This window comes from Hippoglossus hippoglossus, chromosome 22 (assembly GCF_009819705.1).
Source record: "Hippoglossus hippoglossus isolate fHipHip1 chromosome 22, fHipHip1.pri, whole genome shotgun sequence".
Classification (NCBI taxonomy): Eukaryota; Metazoa; Chordata; class Actinopteri; order Pleuronectiformes; family Pleuronectidae; genus Hippoglossus; species Hippoglossus hippoglossus.
Genome location: NC_047172.1, coordinates 17,696,318 through 17,719,266, shown reverse-complemented (window position 1 = coordinate 17,719,266; position 22,949 = coordinate 17,696,318). Strand labels below are relative to the sequence as shown.

Sequence of the window (22,949 nt, the reverse complement as noted above, 5' to 3'; positions counted from 1 at the left end):
AACAAAATACGCAAGACGAAGCTGAAAATCACTCCGATTCTAAAATATGTCACGTGACTCCGAAATCTGGTCAAAATCTGGCTCATATCGCACACAGTGTATGCACGGCATACATTGATTTATTTCTATATTTATTCATTTATTTCTAATTAAGTCATGTTTCGTCCTCCATATTTTCTACTGCGCAGTATACGTACTTTAATTTCCTCCTCGTCCTCCAGTCCAGCAGGCGTCACTGTTGGCTCTGAGCTCGGTGTCTCTGTTTGCCAGCCGGTGGCTCACTTTGTTCGCTCCGAGACTCAAAGTGCGCAAAGAGGAGGAACATGTGCGACGTGCAGCTGCTGCGGGTGTCGGTACATGAGCGGATCAGCGCTGCCGCTGAAGACTTTCTGCTGCAGCTGGAGAAAGGAGGAGAAACGGCTCAAGTCCCGGCGCTGAGAGCGCTGCTCACCGAGCGGCTAACGGCGGCGGCGGAGGAGATCGACGCAGGGATTGAGGAAACCGTGGCGGTGTACGAAGACAGAATGGAGCGGTCAGAGCGGGAGATCTACCGCAAGAGGAGGCTGCTCGATGCCGTCATGAAGCCCGAACTCCGGCTGCACAGAGTTGGTCAGTCCCTCGAGGAGCCGCTCACAGGCTAACGTTTGCTAGCATCAGCTCTGCTAACACGAGTTGATCAAACTAACACTCCTTAAAGGGAATGATAAGTTTAAAACAATGTCTGGTTGGTTAAGTTGATGGAATGTGTAGATCAAAGGATTAGGAGCTGTGACCCTCAACTGCAGCCAGGGGTCACATGTCCTTGATAATCATCTGCAAGATGCTGTTAGAAAGCTCAGCACACATCTGGGGTGTTCATGCATTTTGGCTCCTTTTGTGTAAAACGTCCTCCAGACTGCTTCGTCTATTCCTGAAAAAACACACATTGTGTGAATAATTATGAGACTGGCATATTTTAAAATGAGTATAATTTCTACATCAGTGTTGTTTTATATTAATAACAATATACCCTATTTGTGAGATGCTTGATTTCAAAAGGATTGCTGTGACACATGGATGAATAATATCCCTGTATGTCATAGCAACGCTTTCTCTGAACTGGAGAATCTGGATTTTATTTAAGTACTAAAACTGGTTTATGACGTGGATTGATTCAGTCACTGGAGTTGTGCAGTTAAGATGATCCCAGGTATTCCAGTCTATTCCTATTCCATTCCACGTGTTGATAATCGTAATATATTACGCTTGTTTCAGGACAAAAAGTAAAACTTAAGGTTCTGTCTCGCTCCAGCTGCCATCTTGAGAAATCTCCCCTGGATGCTTCAGCTTCAAGTGCTCGTGCATCACGGTTGTGCTGCTGTGATCATTTTGGATTTGCAGAGTTTACAGAGAAACATGTTGTTTGGTCTCTGTCTAAAAAAACTCCCACACTTTAGATGATCGTGGGCCATTCGTTTTTTTGCTTCAGTTTGCTCTTTGGGTGAATTCAAGCTTTGACTCGACGCAGCCATCCTCCTTCCTCCTTATGACATCATCACTAGAAGACCAGACAGAGATGTGAAGAGAGTTTGTGGTGATAAGAGCTGACGACGGTGTCGCGGTGATGTAAACATGATCACATGATATATGCAGCAGAGTTAACACGTCACTTCCTGTCTCTGTCTGCTGCTCCACCTTCACCTGAATAATGAGGAGGATTTGATACTGTTGTGAACGAGTCTGTGCAGAAAACCTGCTGCTGTGTTGTTCATGTATGACACACAAACTGGAGAAACTCAGTAGACAATTCTCTGGTTTTAACCCACAGGTCATGTCTGAAAACAGCTTCACCAACTAACTAACCTCCACTCGCTCTGCTCTGCTAGTGTCCTTATTTGTTTATTTGGCCTCAAAATATAAAACTTTTTTACTGGAAACACTTGGTTTAATGCTGCTTCCTTTACGAGCTGCATCGTAAGACCAACTATGAACTACCTCAACGTCTCTGCTTCTTGAGTGTGATCGTTCAAAAATAATAACAGTCGACATTAAACGACCAACACAAGTTTTTAAAAACACTTCTGGAAACTCTGAAATGATAAACGTGTGTATTTGTGTTTCAGTGTGTCTTGCAGACATACAGCAGCTCATGGTGAATAAAGAAGAGGTTCCCCCTGAGCAGCAGCAGTGGAGCCCCATTGTGGACCAGGAGGACCCAGAGCCCCCCAACATTAAAGAGGAACAGGAGGAACCGTGGACCAATCAGGAGGGAGAGCAGCTTCAACAACTTGAGCAGGCTGATATCAAGTTCACATTGGCTGCTGTCTCTGTGAAGAGTGAAGAAGATGAAGAGAATCCTCAGTTGTCACAGCTTCATCGGAATCAGACTGAGGAGAACAGACCGGACTGTGGAGAACAAGAACCAGCCAGGAACTCAGGTCCTGATGGACATTTACAACAAGGTACTGAGGACAAGACTGTAGACAGTGAAGATGATTGGATGCAGACCAGGGAACATCAGTCTGGTTTAAATACAAAAAATAACAAACAGTCTCTAAGTGATATGAAATATAAAACTGGTAAGAAAGCATTTAGTTGCTCTGAGTGTGGTAAAACATTTAGCCAAAAGGGCAGTCTAACTAAACATATGAGGATTCATACAGGAGAGAAACCATTTAGTTGCTCCGAGTGTGGTAAAACATTTAGACAAAAGGGCAGTCTAACTTTACATATGAGTATTCATACAGGAGAGAAAGCATTTAGTTGCTCTGAGTGTGGTAAAAGATTTCGCCAAAAGGGCGGTCTAACTGAACATATGAGTATTCATACAGGAGAGAAACCGTTTAGTTGCTCTGAGTGTGGTAAAAGATTTAGCCGAAAGTGCAGTCTAACTGAACATATGAGGATTCATACTGGAGAGAAAGCATTTAGTTGCTCCGAGTGTGGTAAAAGATTTCGCCTCAAGGGCCATCTAACTGAACATATGAGGATTCATACAGGAGAGAAACCGTTTAGTTGCTCCGAGTGTGGTAAAAGATTTAGCCAAAAGGGCAGTCTAACTGTACATATGAGGATTCATACAGGAGAGAAACCATTTAGTTGCTCCTAGTGTGGTAAAATATTTAGACTAATGGGTAATCTAACTGCATATGAGTTGTCATACAGGGGAGAAAGAATTGACTTGCTCTGTGTGGTTAAAGATTTAAGTTGCATCGTTTGCAACAAAAGATTTATTAGGATTTGTCAGCAACTATTCATATTATACATATAAATAGTTCACTGTTGTAAATAGAGAATTTAGAATCCCCCTTTCACCTGTTTTTATCAGAGTTAAACAATTTTTATGTCCCTAGAAAATATAACTCATTGACTAACATGAAAGATTTGTGTTGATATTCCCTGTTTCTACTGATTTGATTTATGCATCATATAATATATAAATATATATATATACTAATTGTATATTATGTCCTCCATGTCTTTATGGTTAAAATGTTTTCCTTGCACAGTATGTATATGTATGTTCTTAACCAGTTCATATGATTAAATATGTTTGTTTTAAATCATTGCGCTTACTGATCAGTAACTGAAGAGACAGTTACAATGTGACCATGGCTGTGTTAGAATAATATATTTTTCTCAGGAAGGTTCAGACTGAAGTGACCTGAAGTATTTCAGTGGCCGCCATTATAAGAGCTGTTTGAAATCTGAATGATAAGGAAAGGAGCTTCAATGCTTCCTAACTTATCACCTTTAGCATAGGAAACACCAGACCATCCTTGATGAAAGGTAAGAAGAAAATGTAGTCCCACAATTCATTTAAAGCGATGCAACCTCGTAGCTGCAGCTGGAAACACCCACGTTAGCACGTCATTCTCTCATCTCCTCTGAGTCTGGGAGCAAAGCGGAGTTGATGCTGCGTTCCAGACAATTCGGACATCGTAATTTTCCAAACTCCTACTTGAAAAAAGTGTAATGGACGCCATTCAAAGTCGGAGTTCGGACATGTGTTCTCGGGGAAGAGTCATCTACCCCGACTTCACCGAGCACCAGTTCTCTGACGTCACACAACAATGGCTGCGCTCATGGGGACGTAGATCCTGTAGCTGAGGCCCGTCTGTTGCATTCAGTGACAGTGTGTGTTCTCTCTTATGTATTGAATGTGTTTCCAAGTATCAAAGTCAAAGCCCCCACTCACTCACACACGGACAGTGAAGCAGCGGTGAGAGAAGAGAACTCGTTGATGTGAACGAGGCGATAAATGTTGAATGGGAGCAACACAAGTGTGAATACAGGGTTCCGGACTAATGATAAATTATTAGCACCGCTGTTTCAGGATCAGAACAGAAGCAGCGGTTGGTTTGTATCATGTCAGAGTCTCAGTGTTGTCCTCCACACTCACTGACCTGAGCTCACTTTACACTTTCACTATAAACACCAACACTCATTACAAGTTATGACAAACAGAAATTAACTTTAATTTGTGTTTGTTTGATTCTCTCCAGAGTTTATGAGACACCCACACACACACTAACCCCTTGCTCCTGGTATCTCACGTGATGGCCAATGCGATGATGATTTTAAAATGTTTTCACGTTAATCATTAGTAAACTGATTTGTACAGTTCAGTTTTCATTGAACACATTCATGCACAACACTTATTAAATGATCTGATTACTGACATCAGATCGATTTACTATGTCTAACTGAAAACTGGCTTCAAAATGGTGAAAATGTAGTTTTAAATGACGCCCCCCACCAATTTTAACAATCATATTCCACGAGGCACAGGCAGAGGTGGAGGGGTTGCAGTGATCTTTAAATCCGACCTATCGATCAACCCTCGACCTAAAGGTAGTTATAACTCGTTTGAAAATCTTATAATCAGCCTCATACATCCAAGTCTGAAATCACATAAACCAATTCATCTAGTTATATATCGTCCGCCTGCCCCTTACTCTGAAGTTTAACTGAATTCTCTGAATTTCTATCTGAGCTTGTTCTTACGACAGATAGTCATTATAGTCGGTGATTCCAACATTCATGTAGATGTTGTCAATGACTTAGTTCAGCATTTAATTCATTCATGAACTCAATTGGTTTTACTCAACATGTAAATAAACCCATTCACTTTTTCAATCACACTTTTTATCTTGTTCTGACATAGACATTGAAAATGTAATAATATTTCCCCAAAACCTTCTTCTGTCCGACCATTTTTTCATTACATTTTACACACACATTACACACACTATTACATGTGTCAATACAATACAGGAAAGTTATCAAATCTTCACTCCCACACTAGTTGATAACTTTCTTAATTATTACAGCAGCCTCATTAAAAACAAACCTTGACGCTGTCACCCCCTGAAAAAGAAGAAAGTAAATCAGAGGTGATTAGTTCCATGGTGTAATACTCAAACATGTGTTATAAAACATCACGGAAGCTGGTGAGGAAGTGGCGTTTCACCAGCCAAGATGATTTTTCACCTAAGCTGACAGAGAGCCACAGCTCCACTGATCCATCTAGTCCTCTAACTCTGAGAAGCAATGATTTTATGAACTTCCTTACAAATGAGATTATAACCATCAGGTAAACAAGCCACCACCTCCTCCCCCTGAACAGCATAGATACATTGTCTAGTACAGAAACCATAGAACCACTGCAGCACCAGATTTATATTTGGACCACTTTTCTCCAATTGGTCTTCCTGAACTCTTCCTACTTTCATCCTCTAAACCAACAACCTGTCTATTAGACTCTGTCCCAACTAGACAATTTGAGGAAGTTTTCCCCCTAATTGACAGTTCCATACTAAATCTGATTATGTCTTTGATAACTGTCTACGTACCAAAAGCTTTTAAGGCATCGGTAATAAAACCTCTGCTTAAAAGGGCCACTCTTGATCCAGATGTTTTAGCTAATTACAGACCTATATCAAGTCTTCATTTCCAAAATCCTGTAAAAAAAAAAGCTGTTGCTAACCAGATGTGTGATTATCTAAACAGTAATGGTTTGTTGAAAGACTTTTAGTCAGGATTTAGATCACCACAGCACAGAAAAAGCACTGTTAAAGGTTACCATTGACCTTTAATGGCATCAGATAATGGACTTCTCTCTATGCTCGTCCTGTTGGACATCGTAGATCATAAGATTCTGTTACAGAGACTGGAACAACATGTAGGGATTAAAGTAACGACATTAGGCTGGTTTAAATCATATTTATCAGATAGATTTCAAGTTGTTAATGTTAACAATGACCCCTCAATGCACAGACAAGTTAGTCATGGAGGTCCACAAGGTTCTGTCGTTGGACCGATACTCTTCATCTTATATATGCTCCCTTTAGGCAACATCACCAGAAAGCATCACGTACACTTCCATTGTTATGCAGAAGACACCCAGCTCTACTTATCTCTGAAGCCTGATGAATGTAATCACTTAGTTCAACTTCAGGAATGTCTCAAGAACATCAAGGCCTGGATGACCCAGAACATCTTACTTCCAGATTCAGACTGAGGTCATTGTAATTTACCCTAAACATCTCAGAAACACTGTTGACCAGATAGTCACCTTGCTATTAGTTTGGCCCCTAGTTCCACTGTGAGGAACCTTGAGTTATGACAAGATCATTTTACCATCAAATAAAACAAATCTCTGGGACAGCTATCTTCCACTTGCACAATATTATGAACATTAGAAACATCCTGAAAGTCACAGCTCATGACACTACCTGACTGCTCAGACTCTACGTTGCATCTGCTTTTTGAGGAAGAATTCAAGGTCTGTTTGCTGATATGCGAACAAGGGAGAAACATGCTGCCTTGATCATATGTGTCACTCTGTGTGCCAGAGGCATCAGCATTCAGATACACAAGTAGCTTGGAAGACATGGGCATTTTGATTTGGCCATCTTTGCAGAAAGGAAACAAACTGCATTTGAGGCAACTATATTGTAAATTGATCATGATCTACACTGATGACTGTACCGTAAGAACCCCTTTATCTCCTTTTTCTTTTTTGCTGTGCAATTGCTTTAGACAATTTCCTACTATTGTGTTTTACCATTTCACACGACTAAGTGAGAGAAAATGTGCTGATTATGGGGAAATCAACCTGAGTGCAAGAGCCTGACGACAGCCAAACAAAATTTCTTTCAGATCAGAAATTCATCCGACTGTCCGAAGAGTGGTCAGGAGCATCTGATCGCTCCTCAAACCCCGCCCCCTTGTAAACAACACAACAAAATACGCAAGACAAAGCTGAAAATCGCTCCGATTCTAAAATGTGTCACGCGACTCCGAAATCTGGTCAAAATCTGGCTCATATCGCACACAGTGTATGCCCGGCATGAGTCATAATCAAATCAAGGCATGTGGAGTATTCTGACTTAAGTCACACTATGTAGACATGTCGACGTATCAATCGCTACATGGACATATGGCAGTTACCAGCTGCTTGGTGGCACATGCCCTGGGTTCAAGTGTAAACACTAAGTAGTACGTCTCACTGATCAGACTACGATCTGTAACATGTAAACAGGAGTATGAATGGAATGTTCTATTTGTAACTCAGGTAAACATCACAACTGGAATGATGTCTTATTCATAATAAGGTTAATAGTCCTACTATTGCTGTCCATGTAAACATAGTCAATGTTGGGACTATCAAAATACTGTTTGCGTTTTTTGCCAATGCAAATGGGCAGATGAAAAAGGTTAAAACCTGACTTAATACGAGGCCATGTGTGGTTCCAGCTGGTAAAGGAGAGAGTCTGTCGTGTCCAGTTGAACACAACAGTGGTGGATGTGAAGTGTACAAAGGTACATCACAAACAGTCTTTGCTCGAGTCCTAGTGATACCAACATCCCTAAAACCAGCACGTCCTGAACTGATTACATTCATGGACAGTTTGTCTTTAAAAAGCATTGGATCCTATGTTAAAGCTTCAGCTTACCATGACTATGTAAATAGCTAAAATATGGATGTGAGAGAGAATAAGCTGCATCATTTCATACAAAATAAAGATGGTTTCCAACAAAAAGGCACTTAGCACTGATTTTGGCCAGATGTAAAGAGTATTGCAGCAGTAACAACGCGATAATGTAATAATAAAAAACACTTGTACTAAAAGATTGTACAGGAAGCATTATAACCATAAATGTAGTTCTCAGCATTAGAAACAGATTTAGAGATTAAATGGACAGATTAATTGGATAAAAAGGCTGGTTGGTTAACAGATGAAGGTCCCTCGACTGACCCACTGGTGCTTGTGCTTCTACGTCCTTCATGTTCACAGTAGAGTAAAAGCAGGTCCTGCCAAGAAAACATCATTGAATACATGCCACAGGAGGACAATGTGTGTTATTAAGAACACTTTACATACCTGCTTGGTCTGAAGTAGATCAAACCAACAAGCACAATAATGAAGGAAATGATGATGATGACAGGAATGATCCTGGAGCGGGATGTGGTCTTCTTAATTTCAGCAACATAATCTAACAAGAAATACATGGGAGGAAAATGGGTTTAGCTCAATTTTAAATAATAAATCCACAGATTTAAGTCACAATTATGATATGAACTGGTCAGGCAGGGTGTCTACTACCACGTCTCATCCCCACAACAGTCACATAGTTTCCTCCACCAAGCAGGTTATGTTTTCACCCCTGTCTGTAAATTTGTTGGCTATAAACAAGATTACCCAAAAACTACGGGCCGGATTACCACGAAACTTGGTGAACAGATGTGATATGTATCAGGGAAGAACCCAATAAATTTCTATGATGGACATCTGGAGAGCACATCACCCAGACAAGAAACAATTAACTTCTTTCTCGTGTCGACACCAAACATACTCCACTTTTTACTGGGGGTTCAGCAGAAGGACATTTGCGTTCACATATACAGCCCCTCTGGAGAATGTCCTGAGGTTCTCCAGAGTTCTGTGCATGTCTGAAAGCAGCTTTAGACTGACACAACTCAACAGCACAAACACTGTAACTTTAATTTATTGCTTTTAATACATCCTCACCTTCCGGAGGCACGACCTTTTTACGGCAGACAACTGTAAAAAGAAAACATTCTTACATCAGAACGTTGGATAAATGGAAATACACGTTCTCAAGTTCTTCCGGTGAGTGAAAATGTATTTTTATTTAATTTATATATTAGAACCGTAGCAATAATTAGAAGGTATGGTTGCTCACAATGCATGGCTTGTTAGCTTATGTCGAGATTAAGCTAATTAGCTTGTGTTCGCCGTTGAGAAGCACAGCCCGATGCGGTCCTGATGCTGAATTATGGAGCGTGAATGCTAGTCACTGTAAACCGGTGCACATTCTAGACATAGTCGAGAAGTGTTTCAATGTAGAATTGGGGATTATTAGTTACAGCGGTCAATGTTGGTGCGTCATATAAAACTACTACGCACATATGTACGCGTGGTCACAGGAATAAAAGCTTAAATGTTGCTATATTATCTCTTTAGCATGAGTTTTTTATCGAGGCTAACCCTATTTGTTAATGTTAATGCTATATACATCTGGCAAGGGTAGATGATAATAATAATAATTATATATACTGTATACATTTGTTTCACTTGATGATGTGTCATTATGTGTGGTTTCAGTGAATACTAAGTTTGTTTTCCATAATTGTCCACTTTCACACTCAGTAAAAACTATTAAACTTATCTCACTTGTGTGTTAGAAACGTGAATATGGCATGAGATAGTAACTATATGAATATGAAATAACTTAAAATATAAGTGTAACAAATAGGCCCATAATAACACAAAAAGAGGCAATGCAACAGATGGATTATGTGAACTGGGATATCTAAAAAGACTGAAGTTATTGACATTTTATTGTTTGCATATAAATAAGTATGAAGATGGTAACCTGACAGATATATATTTTACATATTTTTTGTTTGTGTAGTTTTCCTCTAGGTCAGTGGTTCTCAAATGGGGGTGCGTACCCCTGGGGGTACGTGAAGGCACTCCAGGGGGTACGTGAGATTTTTTTTAAATATATTTAAAATTAGCATCCATTCAAAAATCCTTTAAAAATTGTTATTTAATAAATATTCAATAAAATATAAGTGTAAGTTCATGAACTGAATTTTATATTCAGTAGGCTGTTCAATTTCATTATCCTAAAAACCCAGAGTCTCCCCCATACCAGGATGGTTTGACCCAACCTGGCACACGCCACCTGTCATCACCTGTCATCACTGCCGCCTTGAAAACTCAAACAATGGAGTCGTGGTTGAAGCGTAGCAGCAATGCCGCTGAAAACTCGGAGGGACAAGTGCCAGAGAAGGCGAAACCAGAGCCGGCAAAATTCCGTCAGTATTCACAAGAATATGTTTTAATGGGATTTACGTCCACGAGTTGCCACCCACCCAAGGCTTTGTGTAGCATATCCCCCGAAAGATGGTCGAGACTTTAACTGATGTTTTCAGGTTTATTTGAGCCTTCCCTCAACAACACCGTAAGAGCTTGTGCCTCTTCGGAGGGTCACTAAAACATAAAACTTTTCCATTGTGAAGGTACAGATTCATAACAGGAAGTCCGCGTTTCTACCGGAACACCTTCAAAATAAAAGCATGTAATACAAAAACGGAAATGAAATCGTCTGACCTTAAAGCGAGCAAATATTTCACAATAAAATAACAGAAAGACACTTCAACAATATTAACAATAACATAGATTGGGTTATTTACACTTTGTGTTTTTTCTGTGGGGAGAGATTAGCCAACAGTGGCATGAAGCCAGCACATCTTTTAAGAGGGAACTTTCTGAATTCAGGTCATCTCAAGACACGATGCGAAAAGCCTCCCCGAAGCAAACGGAAACAAGCTACCTGTCACTTATCAGGAAAAACTCCTGGAAGTGTCATCTGACCGTGTCCTCCAGATGAAGTTTGCCACATCCACACTCACACAGTTTTGGGTGTGTGTGACACAGGAGCACCCTTTGCCTCCACATATTTATGTGAGGCCTCCTTCTCTGCAATGACTGTGATCAAAACAAAGCAAAGAAACAGACTGTGCCTGGAGAAGAGCATTTCTCCGCTGGTCAGCCCGCGATTCACTCACATGTGGCATTTGTCTGGATCGTTGGGACTGGGAGGCTGCAGCAGTTGCTCGGGCGCGACCGCTCGCTCTCCCATGCGTGAGCTGGAATTTGTGTCAGCGCCACACAGCCAGCAGTGTGGAAGACTTCCGCAGTGTTCAGCACTACTGTAACACCGGCACAAACACTAGGAGCCCCCCCCCCCCCCCCACTCGTTACGCCGCGCAAGGCAGCGCAGCGCCGTTCTCAAGCGCGCAGCCGCCTGGCTGTTCACACGGGACGTGCATTTCTCCGCGCTGGTCAGCCCCATAGACTGTATATATTAGGGCTGGGTATCGCCTACAACCTCACGATACGATACGTATCACGATACGGAGGCCACGATACGATACGTATCACGATACACATTGCTTTTGAATAATGACCATGTCCTGCACAGAATTTACTACAACAGCTGTTTTTTATTATTCCATATAACAACAAAGGCAAAGCCTTAAGGATTGCACAACTTAAAACACTTAAAATTCTGGCCAACAAAGATCTTCAATGTTAAATAAAATAATTCTCCTTCAACTCAGAGTTATTAATAAATGCAAATAAAATATTCCTTAACTTTTAAACTTAAAATAGCCATAATACTCTGGTTTCACTTGACTTTAAGTGCACTTCCATTTGCTATAAGAATGTTCACAGCAAATCAGTTCTTTTATAAAGACAAAATTATAATAAAAAAATAAATAAAATCTTTTTTAACAAACTTAAAATTGGCCTTGTACTGGCAGCTAAGGCTTAACATGTTTTCAGATTTTTGTGCAGAGACACCAGTTGATCCACATACTCAGGTTTCAGAGCACTCCTCTGAGCTGTAACTATGTCTCCAGCGGTGGAGAACACCCTCTCTGCGGCAACACTTGTACCTGGGATGCAGAGGGTATTCCTAGCTAAGTTAGATAGTAAGGGGAAAGCAACCTGGTGCTCCCTCCACCAACTGAGTGGATCCCCAGTAAGAGCCAATGGCTCTGCCTCTTTGTATTTCTTGATTTCATCAAGTGCCTGATCATGTAGTGACATAGGTGAGTCTTGTCTTTTGGGAAGAGAAAATGTCTCTCCAAATAAATCTGCTAGAGCACAGGTAGAGTCCTTTCTTCTCTTGCAGGGTGGGGAAGAACAAGTTTTTGCCTTTTCTTGTTCTGGTACATAGTTCTGGTTCTTCTGAAATCAGAACATAAAAATGTACTTAGAACATAGACTGTATATAAAGCTTATAACCAAGACCACATAGCATTCATAAATACAAAAGATGAGTCACAGTTGTATAGTTATATCATTACATTATACTGCACAACCTGCTGTACCAAAGTCAAGTGAAAAGGTCGTTTTGTTTTTCGGGCAAAAAATCACTTAGTAAACTAAGGTTAATTAACCCCCACCTGAGAAATCCGCGCTGCCTCTGCTGCCACGGTGGTATACGTGTCCTGTCTTTGGTCTTCTTCCAAGAAGGGCAACGCTTTAAAGCGTGGATCTAGTGCTGAGGCGATGCACAGAAAGGATCTGTCGCTCACGTATCTCTTCCCAAGATCCCCGGATACGGTGTTTTTAATGTCCCTCGTAACGGCCGAGTCTGTTGCTTGGACATGAGCGCCGTTGCACAGCTGGGCATGCAGCGGTGCTATAACAGACAGCGTAGGGGTCTTTTCTTCTGACATAACGAGTGTTGCAACTTTTAGCGGCTTCAGGGCTTTAGCCACATCTTCAGCACAGGCCAGGTCGGCTTCAGTTAAGGTCCACAACTCCTTGGCATTCTTCCGCACCTCAGTGGAGAGTAATGCTGCGCAAATTGCGGGCTGCTGCTCTAAGAAGCGCTCCAACATATCACAGGCGCTGTTCCATCTCGTAGCTACATCTGTCATGAGCTTGTGTTCGGGGAGTTTAAGTAGCTTCTGCTTTTCATTCAGGACATGGCTTGCAATTGTGCTTTTCCTAAAAAAAGCCACGATGCTGCGAATTCTTCCCAGTAGACGGGAAACAGTGGGCGTCTTGAGTGCCCGTTGAGCGGCCAAATTCAGACTGTGCGCAAAGCATTTCACGTGCACTAACTTCGCCAATTGTGCCGCGATTGTCATATTAGAGGCATTATCTGTCACCAACACAGGATCCTAGTCAACAAGCCCCCATTCATTAACCACGTCCCGTAGCAAATCTGCAATATTTGACCCGGTGTGGCTTTCAAACATAGCTCTGGTCTGCAGGACGTGTGAGACCATTTCCCAGTCTGGAGAAATATGGTGGCATGTGAGAGTTACATATGACTGGGTTGCTCTCGACGTCCAGGCATCACATGTAATGGCAACTCTGTTTACAGAAAAGATCGCTTCAGTGACTTGTTGCTTCACATCTGCGTACAACTGGGGAACTGCAGTCTCTGTAACGAACTGACGAGTGGGGATTGTGTAGCGTGGCTCACACTCATTAAGCAGTTGCCTGAAGCCTTCGTTATCAACAACACTGTACGGGCGCAAGTCTTTACATATAAAGCATAAAAGTGCATTTGTGATCTTCTTAGCCCGTTGGGATGTTGAGGGAAATTTTGAGTTGAAAGCCTCATTCAGGGTTGGTTGAGACGACACACGCTGTGTAGTACCTGTTGCTAGCGGCTGATCAGCGTGGTGTCTTGTCATGTGAAGACGGAGGTTGGTCGTGTTGCTGCAGTATTTTACTTTGTTTCTGCATAGCTTGCATATTGCATGACTCATGTCCAATTCCCGACTTCCTGGTGTCTGCAAAAATCCGAAATGCTCCCATATCTTGGCCTTGAGTTTTACCGGCGGTGGAAACAGTTTTTCACTGTTTCCTTCCATGTTTGTTCTGGGTTGAGACGTGTGCTCTTTTTGCCTAAGCTGCCACCTATTGGCTTCATTGTGCACTGCACCATAGGTGATGTTTCGTTTTCAAAACAGCCGTCACAGCATTTGATGCCGTATCGATACAGTAGCATCTGCATCGATGCGTGCATCAGCAAGGAGGACGTCACGATATATTGCCATATCGATTTTTTGAGCACAGCCCTAGTATATATAAGGTCAGCCCGCGATTCTGCTTTCTCCGCTTGTTGTTGTACCCGTTGAATGTCGGGGTTCGGGGGTAAATGATGGTCTTCATAGCCCCCCCCACCCCTCTCTTTCTCTCTCTGTCTGTCTGCTTGTGTGCTTGTAGTGGATGGGCAGAGGGGGACATTTAATTATGTGATTGGGAAAATTAAAACTCCAGGACAACACAAGGGGAATACAAAGTATGGGATGCATATTTGATAATTTATATCATATAAAATATGTAATTTATATCGTTTAAAATCATGGGGGGAGAGGGGAGAGGGGGGAGCTGGCTCATTAGCATTTAAAGGAACAGGCACTCAAAACAGGTCACTCTGTGGAGGGCTGTGTTAGACAGGGTAAAAAGGGTGCTGTTTTAAATGATCCTTGTGGTATTTTGACCAAAGTATGTTACAGACATTTCATTAAGACCCCAAGGAACCATATCAACTTGTGGTAAAATGGGCATGCTATGTCCCCTTTAAAATTAAGTTAATGATTTATTTTTTGTGAAGAAGTGTTTATCTATAATTAAGTTCATGAGTTCAGTTTGAGAACATATCTTTATTATGATCCCAAAAGAGGTCACTTTAAGTTGATAATTATTTTTATGTGCACAAATCTTTATTTATAATTGAGATAATTATTTCTTTTTTAATAAGTCTTTAGTTATTTTTATATCTTTTTATTTCCAAATAGTTCAAGAGAGACCACTACAAATGAGCAATGTTATGGACATTGATGGAGTTTTAAATTTGAAAGTGTCTAGTTACAAAGTTTAATAAATCAGACACTAATGGCACAGCACTGTGTATTACATCTTTCTTTCAACCAAAAATGCTTTGCGCTGGTTAGGGGGTACATCACTGAAAAAAGGTTGAGAACCACTGGCCTACTGAACATAAAATTCAGTTCATGAACTTACACTTATATTTTATTGAATATTTATTAAATAACAATTTTTAAAAGATTTTTGAATGGATGCTAATTTTAAATATATTTTTTTAAAATCTCACGTACCCCCAGGAGTGCCTTCACGTACCCCCAGGGGTACGCGTACCCACATTTGAGAACCACTGCTCTAGGTGATCCTGAGAGGCTAGACCTGTGGATGCTCAACATGAAGAGACAGAACTGGACTCCGCATAATAATTCTCGTCTCTGCAGTCAACATTTTGAGAGACAACACTTGAGCATTGACACAAGGGTACACAGAAATGTTTTAATAACTTCTGAGAAAACAAGCAACTTGATGGTTTAAATTGTTTAATTGTTTGATCTTTGAAAGTATTTACATAGCAACTACAATTTTAGCATGAACTGTGTACTGTACATTTCTACTCTATTTGCACTGAATTTGAAACCACATTGGCATACAGATTTTTTAATCTACAGAACTTGAACACACAAGCCTTTTGTATCAATAACACTCACATTTTTTTGAGGGAAGGGCATGCCTGAAGAACACCGCTGTGCCTACCATTTCCTCACACTCCAAGGGCAAAGAGGACAACCCAGAGGTTGCCTCTCGTGGCCTGCACCTTGTCGTGGTGAGTGGGCTTTCAACCAAGACAGGCCAAAGTGAACAATATTAAGACCAACATGATGTTTACCTTAGGAAAAGAGGTTGAGGGCATCAATTGTTTCACCAGACATTGAGATTTAAGCAAATTTAAGACACTGGGGGGTGCCAAATAGGTATCAAAAATCAAGGTTAAAAGTTTTTTTAAAGTTTAACAGTTATTATAAATGGAAGTACTAAGATGTATGTACCTCCTGGGGGCTTCAAAAATATTTAGTGTGCAAGTAATCTTTAATTTCAGCTCTTCAATCCCACCATCCACTATGGATGAGGGAGAACAATGGTGATAACAGCGTTGTGGCAACAGATGTAATACTATTAATAATTACAGTAAAGGAAAATAAAAATTAACTTGGCTATGCCACTGAAATATGTTTAGGCGTAACAAAGTGGGTTCAAAGGCCAAATGTAAAAGCAGTAACACTGCCAACTGTGAAGAGTTACATGTCATCTTTGAGTGAAGAAGAAAACCTGTGCTGTAGGTGAATCTGGTGCAGGTTGTCCTCCATCATGTTGACCAGCCTGAAGTTGCTGACCTTCCTCATGTCGTTGATGCCAATATGAGAGATAAGGACTGCTTTGCTATTCCTCGAAGGGAGTAGTAAAAGAGGAGAAAGAGGCAATTCCATGGGGGTCCATCCCAGCCTAACCAACTGTAACAGACCTCACGCACTGGACTGTTATGACAACGATCCACACTGTGATTTTGGGTGGAAAAAATAAAGTGTGATAAATGCTTCACTAAATATTAAGGTGACTATAAATTGTAATTCAGGTTTTTCTCTTGCCAATATTACTATGTCACATATGTAGCATGAAATAGAACAACACCTATGAACGTTTAAAAATAGGTCACAATGTAAGCATACAGTCACAGAGAGAACCTGAGGCTGATGTCCACCACCTACTTTCTAAACTGAGGTGAAGTGATTATGATCTGATGAACTTTGAAGTAATACACTTTTATTTTTATCATGTAAAACTCTGTTAAGGAGTTAACCTGGCACATGTATCACATATCTGTGTGTTTGTGTAGTTTTCCTCCAGGTGACTCAGACAGCCTGCACCAGTGGATGTCCAACATGAGGAGACAGAACAGGACTCCAACAAGACTGAACACTATACAGAATTTTTAGGACACAAACTTTGTTCATAAGTAACACTTCCTCTACAATAATGCCATACTTTTATGTTTCCTGTCATTTTATTAGGGACGGACGTGCCTGAAGGACACAGCTGTGCTGACCGTGTTCTGTCTCTTATGGGAAATAAGAAAAATAAAACACTGGGTTTTTATCTAAAGTGTATCAAATCAGAAAGTAAAACATAATCATTGTTGTGATAAGTGTTAATTTTTTTAACCAACCATAATGAATATAGAAATTAACTCTATTATCCATGACACTTAGCAATGACTGCCAACTCTAAACAGTTGCAGGCCATCTTTAGTTGAGGGAGGTAAACATGAAGTGTTGTGCAGATGAAGCTGGTGCAGGTCGTCCTCATGTTGACCAGCCAACAACATAAAGATTTATTCTTCAGTATTGTATCCTCATATTGCTTAGTAGTGGGTTTTTTTTAACTGCATTTAAAAAAAATTAAGTGATATTACTGTTGGATACGTGTAGGCTATATTACTTGTTCTGCTGTCAAAACACTTTGGAGGATGTGATGGAAATTCTGATCTTGGGTAATGATTAATGGAAGAACAGACATGTATGTAGAAGAATGGGATAAACAGATGTGTTTATCTTAAAAGTCAGCTGTGAGTTAATGTTAGGTTTACGATTATCACTCAGGGACTTTACTTTTATGGCCTCGGAAAGCCTGAAACTTTATGGTGTCTCGGACATCTGGTGTTGGGATTTCACCCCAGGGGTCTAGACCAGAGATGAAGCCAGGATGTCCCCCATTGTAATGAAACATCAAAGAAGCTGATGAATAACTTCTCTTTAGCTAGTGGGAGGGGGCTATGCGTTATAAGAACACAGCGCTCTGGAGTGTTCTTTGCTCTTTGTATAATGTCCTTCTGATGATTGTACTTTGAGTCCATCTGCAGATGTAGAATTAAACTTACCGAAAGACAACTGTATGACTTTGTGTTTGATTAATAGAATTATCACTTTGTACAGTAACAATGTGCAACAAGTGACAAGTGGACACTTCACTGCATTACCATTACCATGTAGCCTATTGTGCATATCTTTATCTGATTCGATATCTGGTCTTTTTCTGCAGATACGCAAATCAGATAGAGTTCATCCTGAAAACCCCCAGAGAACAGGGCCAGCGGGTGGGCCGCGAATCCCAGGTGAGACTCACACGTCATCAACCGTGTGGAGTTTAACGTCATCTCATCTCCACACTGTGTGACGTCACACAAAGAGGAGGACACGTACCTTTAGTGTCTGAGTCAGTTACCTGTCTGAATGTCTTTTCACCTGTGTGTCTGTCTGTTTGTTTACCTGTCTGTCTGTCAGTCTATTCACCTGTCTGTCTGTCTGTCTGTTTACCTGTCTGTCTGTCTGTCTATTCACCTGTGTGTCTGTCTGTCTGTTTACCTGTGTGTCTGTTTACCTGTGGGTCTGTCTGTTTGTTTACCTGTCTGTCTGTCTGTCTGTCTGTCTATTCACCTGTCTGTCTGTCTGTCTGCCTGTTTACCTGTGTGTCTGTTTACCTGTGTGTCTTTTTACCCGTGGGTCTGTCTGTTTGTTTACCTGTCTGTCCTCAGTCCACATCAGTCCACATCCACCCAGGTGACCTCAGTTGACATTGAGTCACTTTTGGTTTGCTCTAATTTACTTTCACTGTGAGTAAAGTGGCTCTCAGCAGAAGAGAGGAACGTGTCTACGGCCGTGATGTCACTGAATGATTTAACCATTTGATGTCATGGTTTAGTCCAGGTAATGGAGCACTGCATCAGACAGAACAATGCTGTGGACAACTACCAGAAGTATCTGGAGGAGGAGAAGGAGGTAGAGGGAAGTCAGGAGCCACCATCTGCCAAGACCATCAATGTTTTTAGATGCAACTGTCAACAAATTGATGGACAGACGTTGACTGATTGATCGCTGAGGTTGTTTTGTGCATTGCACTCCCTCTCCTTTGTGCCTACAGAGATCCTAATGAGGTTTTGAATTTTGTTTGAACAAGAGAATTTCTGTAAATCAAACAAGGAAACGTTTTACGAGAAAAGATTAATAGAAGACATGAGGATGAGGGAGATAAAAGAAATAAAACCAACAGTGTTGTGATCTCACACCCTCGGGATTAGAGCGACAGATTGTTTGTTCATGTTGCTATGGTAATGTCTGATAGCCGACGGGTAGCGTTTACTCTTCACACCTTTGTTTCCTTTGTTTAAATACTGTTTAGACTTTTTGTATCCTGAGAAATGTTCAGGTCTGTGCTGAAAAACAAGTTGTCGTCTTCAAAAAAGATGATCTGTGACAGTATATAAAGATGATCAGTGACAGTATATAAAGATGATCAGTGACTGTATATGAAGACCATCAGTGACTGAAAAAAATTACAGTATTTACAGCATTGATTAGAATAAACAGTGTGTAACATAATGGAAAGTAAATGAATTGAGTTATTGTCAGTTATGGTATCTGCGTAAACATATTGTATTTCAAGCAGTCTTGTTGTAATCATAGTCCATGATCAGCAGCCACCACGATCAGATGCCACCATAATCCACAATCCATCGTCATGATCCACTGCCGCCATCAGGGTCCACGGCTGCCACCTCGATGGTCCACCACCACTATCCACAATCAGATGCCAACACGATACAAGATTCCGCCATTACGATCATGATCTCTGCTTCGCGATCAACTATCACAAACCACGATGTGACCACAGCTGCAGACCTGGATCTGCAAATGATAAAGCACAAGGACTCTGGTGAAGAAGTCAAGTCAGTAACGTGTTGATGAGACATTAATGTCTTTAATGTGATAGAGAGAAAAGAGAAACTCCATGTGTCCCCCGACATTTTAGACCTATAGCAGCAGAACTAAGAGCAGGTCCAAGTAAACAGAACGTGACATCAGGTCTTCTTTCTGGTGAGTTCCTGGAGTCTGCTTCATGAATCTGTGTTTATCTGTGGAACTGATGTTTGTTGGTCCCTTGGTTCAATCGTGAACTTTCCTTTCAGGCTGCAGCACTGACAGATGTAAAGCTTTAGTTAATGGTGAATATACAGAGTTTCACTGTTACTGTATTTTCACAATCAATGTGGATGGAAATAAAAGGGTTTTATTTATTTAACCGTTTTAGGTGATGTTAAAGGTTCGACTGATGAACTGATGAATATAACATTCTTCAGAAACAGCGTTTTTTTACCTGTCAGAGTAAAAAACGTTATCATCTGTCGTAAGGCGATGACTAAACACTGACACAGTAAAAATCTGAGAATGTAAATAAAGATGGACGAAATGACAAATCATCTTGATCGCCCACTGGTGTCTGGCTGCGGTATAGGCCATAAACTCTGCCTCCTCCATGTTAGCAGATGGGACGTGGACCAAACTAAAATATCAAAGTACATGTTAAATAAATGTTTATCAAAGATGGTTTCTGCCATTTTAGGTATAGTTCAGATCACACTGATGTTTGTTCAAGTGTTTCTGATCAATTTGATTTTAATTCGTTATTTGATAATAACAGCTTGATTCTATAAAGCGCCTTTCAAGAGACCCAAGGTTGCTTTACATGTGTCTGTGGGGACAAGAGACTCTGGCCTCAGTTAGTACTCCCCTCTGCATTTACTGATGTTTATTTCTATCCTGTCAGAGGCTCAGTTAGTAGTGAACAGGTGTTTGAAGAGTTCCTTGAAGCTGTCCAGAGATGCAGCGTTGCAGATTTCGTTGGAGATACAGTTCCAGAGGGTGGGATATAAAAACGGGCTCAGACGTCATGATTGACAGCTGAGACTGACTCAGGATTGGTTGAGTGTGTATAGGTAGGATCCCCAATCACTACTGCACAGAATCTGACTGTAGATGACATAATCATCACAAGATGGCAGCGTTTCTACTTTACTGTCTTGGTACTTTTACTTCAGTAAATGATCCGAATTCTTCTTCCCCTACTGGTTAAGTATATTTCAATCTATTCCTAGGCCCGGGGCTACAGAGCTCCAGAGTTTATGATGCCGCATTTAAACATCATGAAAATTGACTCGTCAACATGTTGTGCTCAGTACAACATGAGATGAGACGCTCACAGTCAGGAGGTTAGGACCAGCTTTGTCATTAGCATACGGACACAGAAATACAGAAAGAAATATATGTGGAAATAAATTTAAGACATTTATTTCTGTATTTATTTTCTCATTTGTTTAAGCATTTAAGTATTTATTCATACCTTTATTTATTTATATATTTATTCATTTATTTATAATTAAGTCATGTTTCGTCCTCCATATTTTCTACTGTGCAGTATTATCACTTTAGTTTCCTCCTCGTCCTCCAGTCCAGCAGGCGTCACTGTTGGCTCTGAGCTCGGTGTCTCTGTTTACCAGACCCTGGCTCACTTTGTTCGCTCCGAGACTCAAAGTGCGCAAAGAGGAGGAACATGTGCGACGTGCAGCTGCTGCGGGTGTCGGTACATGAGCGGATCAGCGCTGCCGCTGAAGACTTTCTGCTGCAGCTGGAGAAAGGAGGAGAAACGGCTCAAGTCCCGGCGCTGAGAGCGCTGCTCACCGAGCGGCTAACGGCGGCGGCGGAGGAGATCGACGCAGGGATTGAGGAAACCGTGGCGGTGTACGAAGACAGAATGGAGCGGTCAGAGCGGGAGATCTGCCGCCAGAGGAGGCTGCTCGATGCCGTCATGAAGCCCGAACTCCGGCTGCACAGAGTTGGTCAGTCCCTGGAGGAGCCGCTCACAGGCTAACGTTTGCTAGCATCAGCTCTGCTAACACGAGTTGATCAAACTAACACTCCTTAAAGGGAATGATAAGTTTAAAACAATGTCTGGTTGGTTAAGTTGAATGTGTAGATCAAAGGGTTAGGAGCTTTGACCCTCAACTGCAGCCAGGGGTCACATGTCCTTGATAATCATCTGCAAGATGCTGTTAGAAAGCTCAGCACACATCTGGGGTGTTCATGCATTTTGGCTCCTTTTGTGTAAAAAGTCCTCCAGACTGCTTCGTCTATTCCTGAAAAACAGACACATATTGTGTGAATATTTATGATACTGGAATATTTTAAAATGAGTATAATTTCTACATCACTGTTGTGTTATATTAATAACAATAGACCCTATTTTCGAGATGCTTGATTTCAAAACGATTGCTGTGACACATGGATGACTAAAATCCCTGTATGTCATAGCAACGCTTTCTCTGAACTGGAGAATCTGGGTTTTATTTAAGTACTAAAACTGGTTTATGACGTGGATTGATTCAGTCACTGGAGTTGTGCAGTTAAGATGATCCCAGGTATTCCAGTCTATTCCTATTCCATTCCACGCGTTGATAATCGTAATATATTACGCTTGTTTGAGAACAAAATTTAAAACTTGCGGTTCTGTCTCGCTCCAGCTGCCATCTTGAGAAATCTCCCCTGGCTGCTTCAGCTTCAAGTGCTCGTGCATCACGGTTGTGCTGCTGTGATCATTTTGGATTTGCAGAGTTTACAGAGAAACATGTTGTTTGGTCTCCGTCTAAAAAAACTCCCACACTTTCGATGATCGTGGGCTATTTGTTTTTTTGCTTCAGTTTGCTCTTTGGGTGAATTCAAGCTTTGACTCGACGCAGCCATCTTCCTTCCTCCTAATGACGTCATCACTAGAAGACCAGACAGAGATGTGAAGAGAGTTTGTGGTGATAAGAGCTGACGACGGTGTCGCGGTGATGTATACATGATCACATGATCTATGCAGCAGAGTAATACGTCACTTCCTGTCTCTGTCTGCTGCTCCACCTTCACCTGGTGAATAATGAGGAGGATTTGATACTGTTGTGAACGAGTCTGTGCAGAAAACCTGCTGCTGTGTTGTTCATGTGTGAAACACAAACTCTGGAGACAATTCAGTTTTTTACCCACAGGTCATGTCTAAAAACAGCTTCACCAACTAACTAACCTCCACTCACCCTGCTCTGCTCTGCTAGTGTCCTAATTTGTTTATTTGGTCTCAAAATATAAAACTTTTTTACTGTAAACACTTGGTTTAATGCTGCTTAATTTACGAGCTGCATCGTAAAAC

General features: G+C 41.2%; 1 protein-coding gene and 3 long non-coding RNA genes across 5 annotated transcripts in view; 2 read left to right on the top strand and 2 right to left on the bottom strand.

Moving 5' to 3' along the window:
- The window catches only part of LOC117756008 (gastrula zinc finger protein XlCGF57.1-like), a 145,509-nt gene that overhangs the window by 120,550 nt on the left and 2,010 nt on the right, over nucleotides 1-22,949 (top strand). The window contains exon 7 of the mRNA XM_034576281.1: nucleotides 2,115-2,465. Coding sequence (XP_034432172.1) covers nucleotides 2,115-2,465 — 351 coding nt within the window. The remainder of the gene's footprint in view (nucleotides 1-2,114; nucleotides 2,466-22,949) is intronic.
- The window catches only part of LOC117756014, a 29,593-nt gene that overhangs the window by 5,894 nt on the left and 750 nt on the right, over nucleotides 1-22,949 (bottom strand). The window contains exons 2-3 of the long non-coding RNA XR_004612712.1: nucleotides 16,408-16,411; nucleotides 5,789-5,797 (exon numbers count right to left, since the gene is read on the bottom strand). This is a non-coding gene — a long non-coding RNA (uncharacterized LOC117756014). The remainder of the gene's footprint in view (nucleotides 1-5,788; nucleotides 5,798-16,407; nucleotides 16,412-22,949) is intronic.
- Nucleotides 8,264-9,048, bottom strand: LOC117756015. The gene is made up of 3 exons (XR_004612713.1): nucleotides 9,018-9,048; nucleotides 8,370-8,481; nucleotides 8,264-8,299 (listed from the first exon to the last, which is right to left on the bottom strand). It is a non-coding gene; the product is annotated as an uncharacterized LOC117756015 (long non-coding RNA).
- Nucleotides 9,126-16,866, top strand: LOC117756013. 2 transcript variants are annotated; one of them, XR_004612711.1, is made up of 3 exons: nucleotides 9,126-9,935; nucleotides 15,238-15,359; nucleotides 16,782-16,866. It is a non-coding gene; the product is annotated as an uncharacterized LOC117756013 (long non-coding RNA). The 2 variants fall into 2 exon arrangements; XR_004612710.1 differs by having other exon boundaries at nucleotides 16,771-16,856.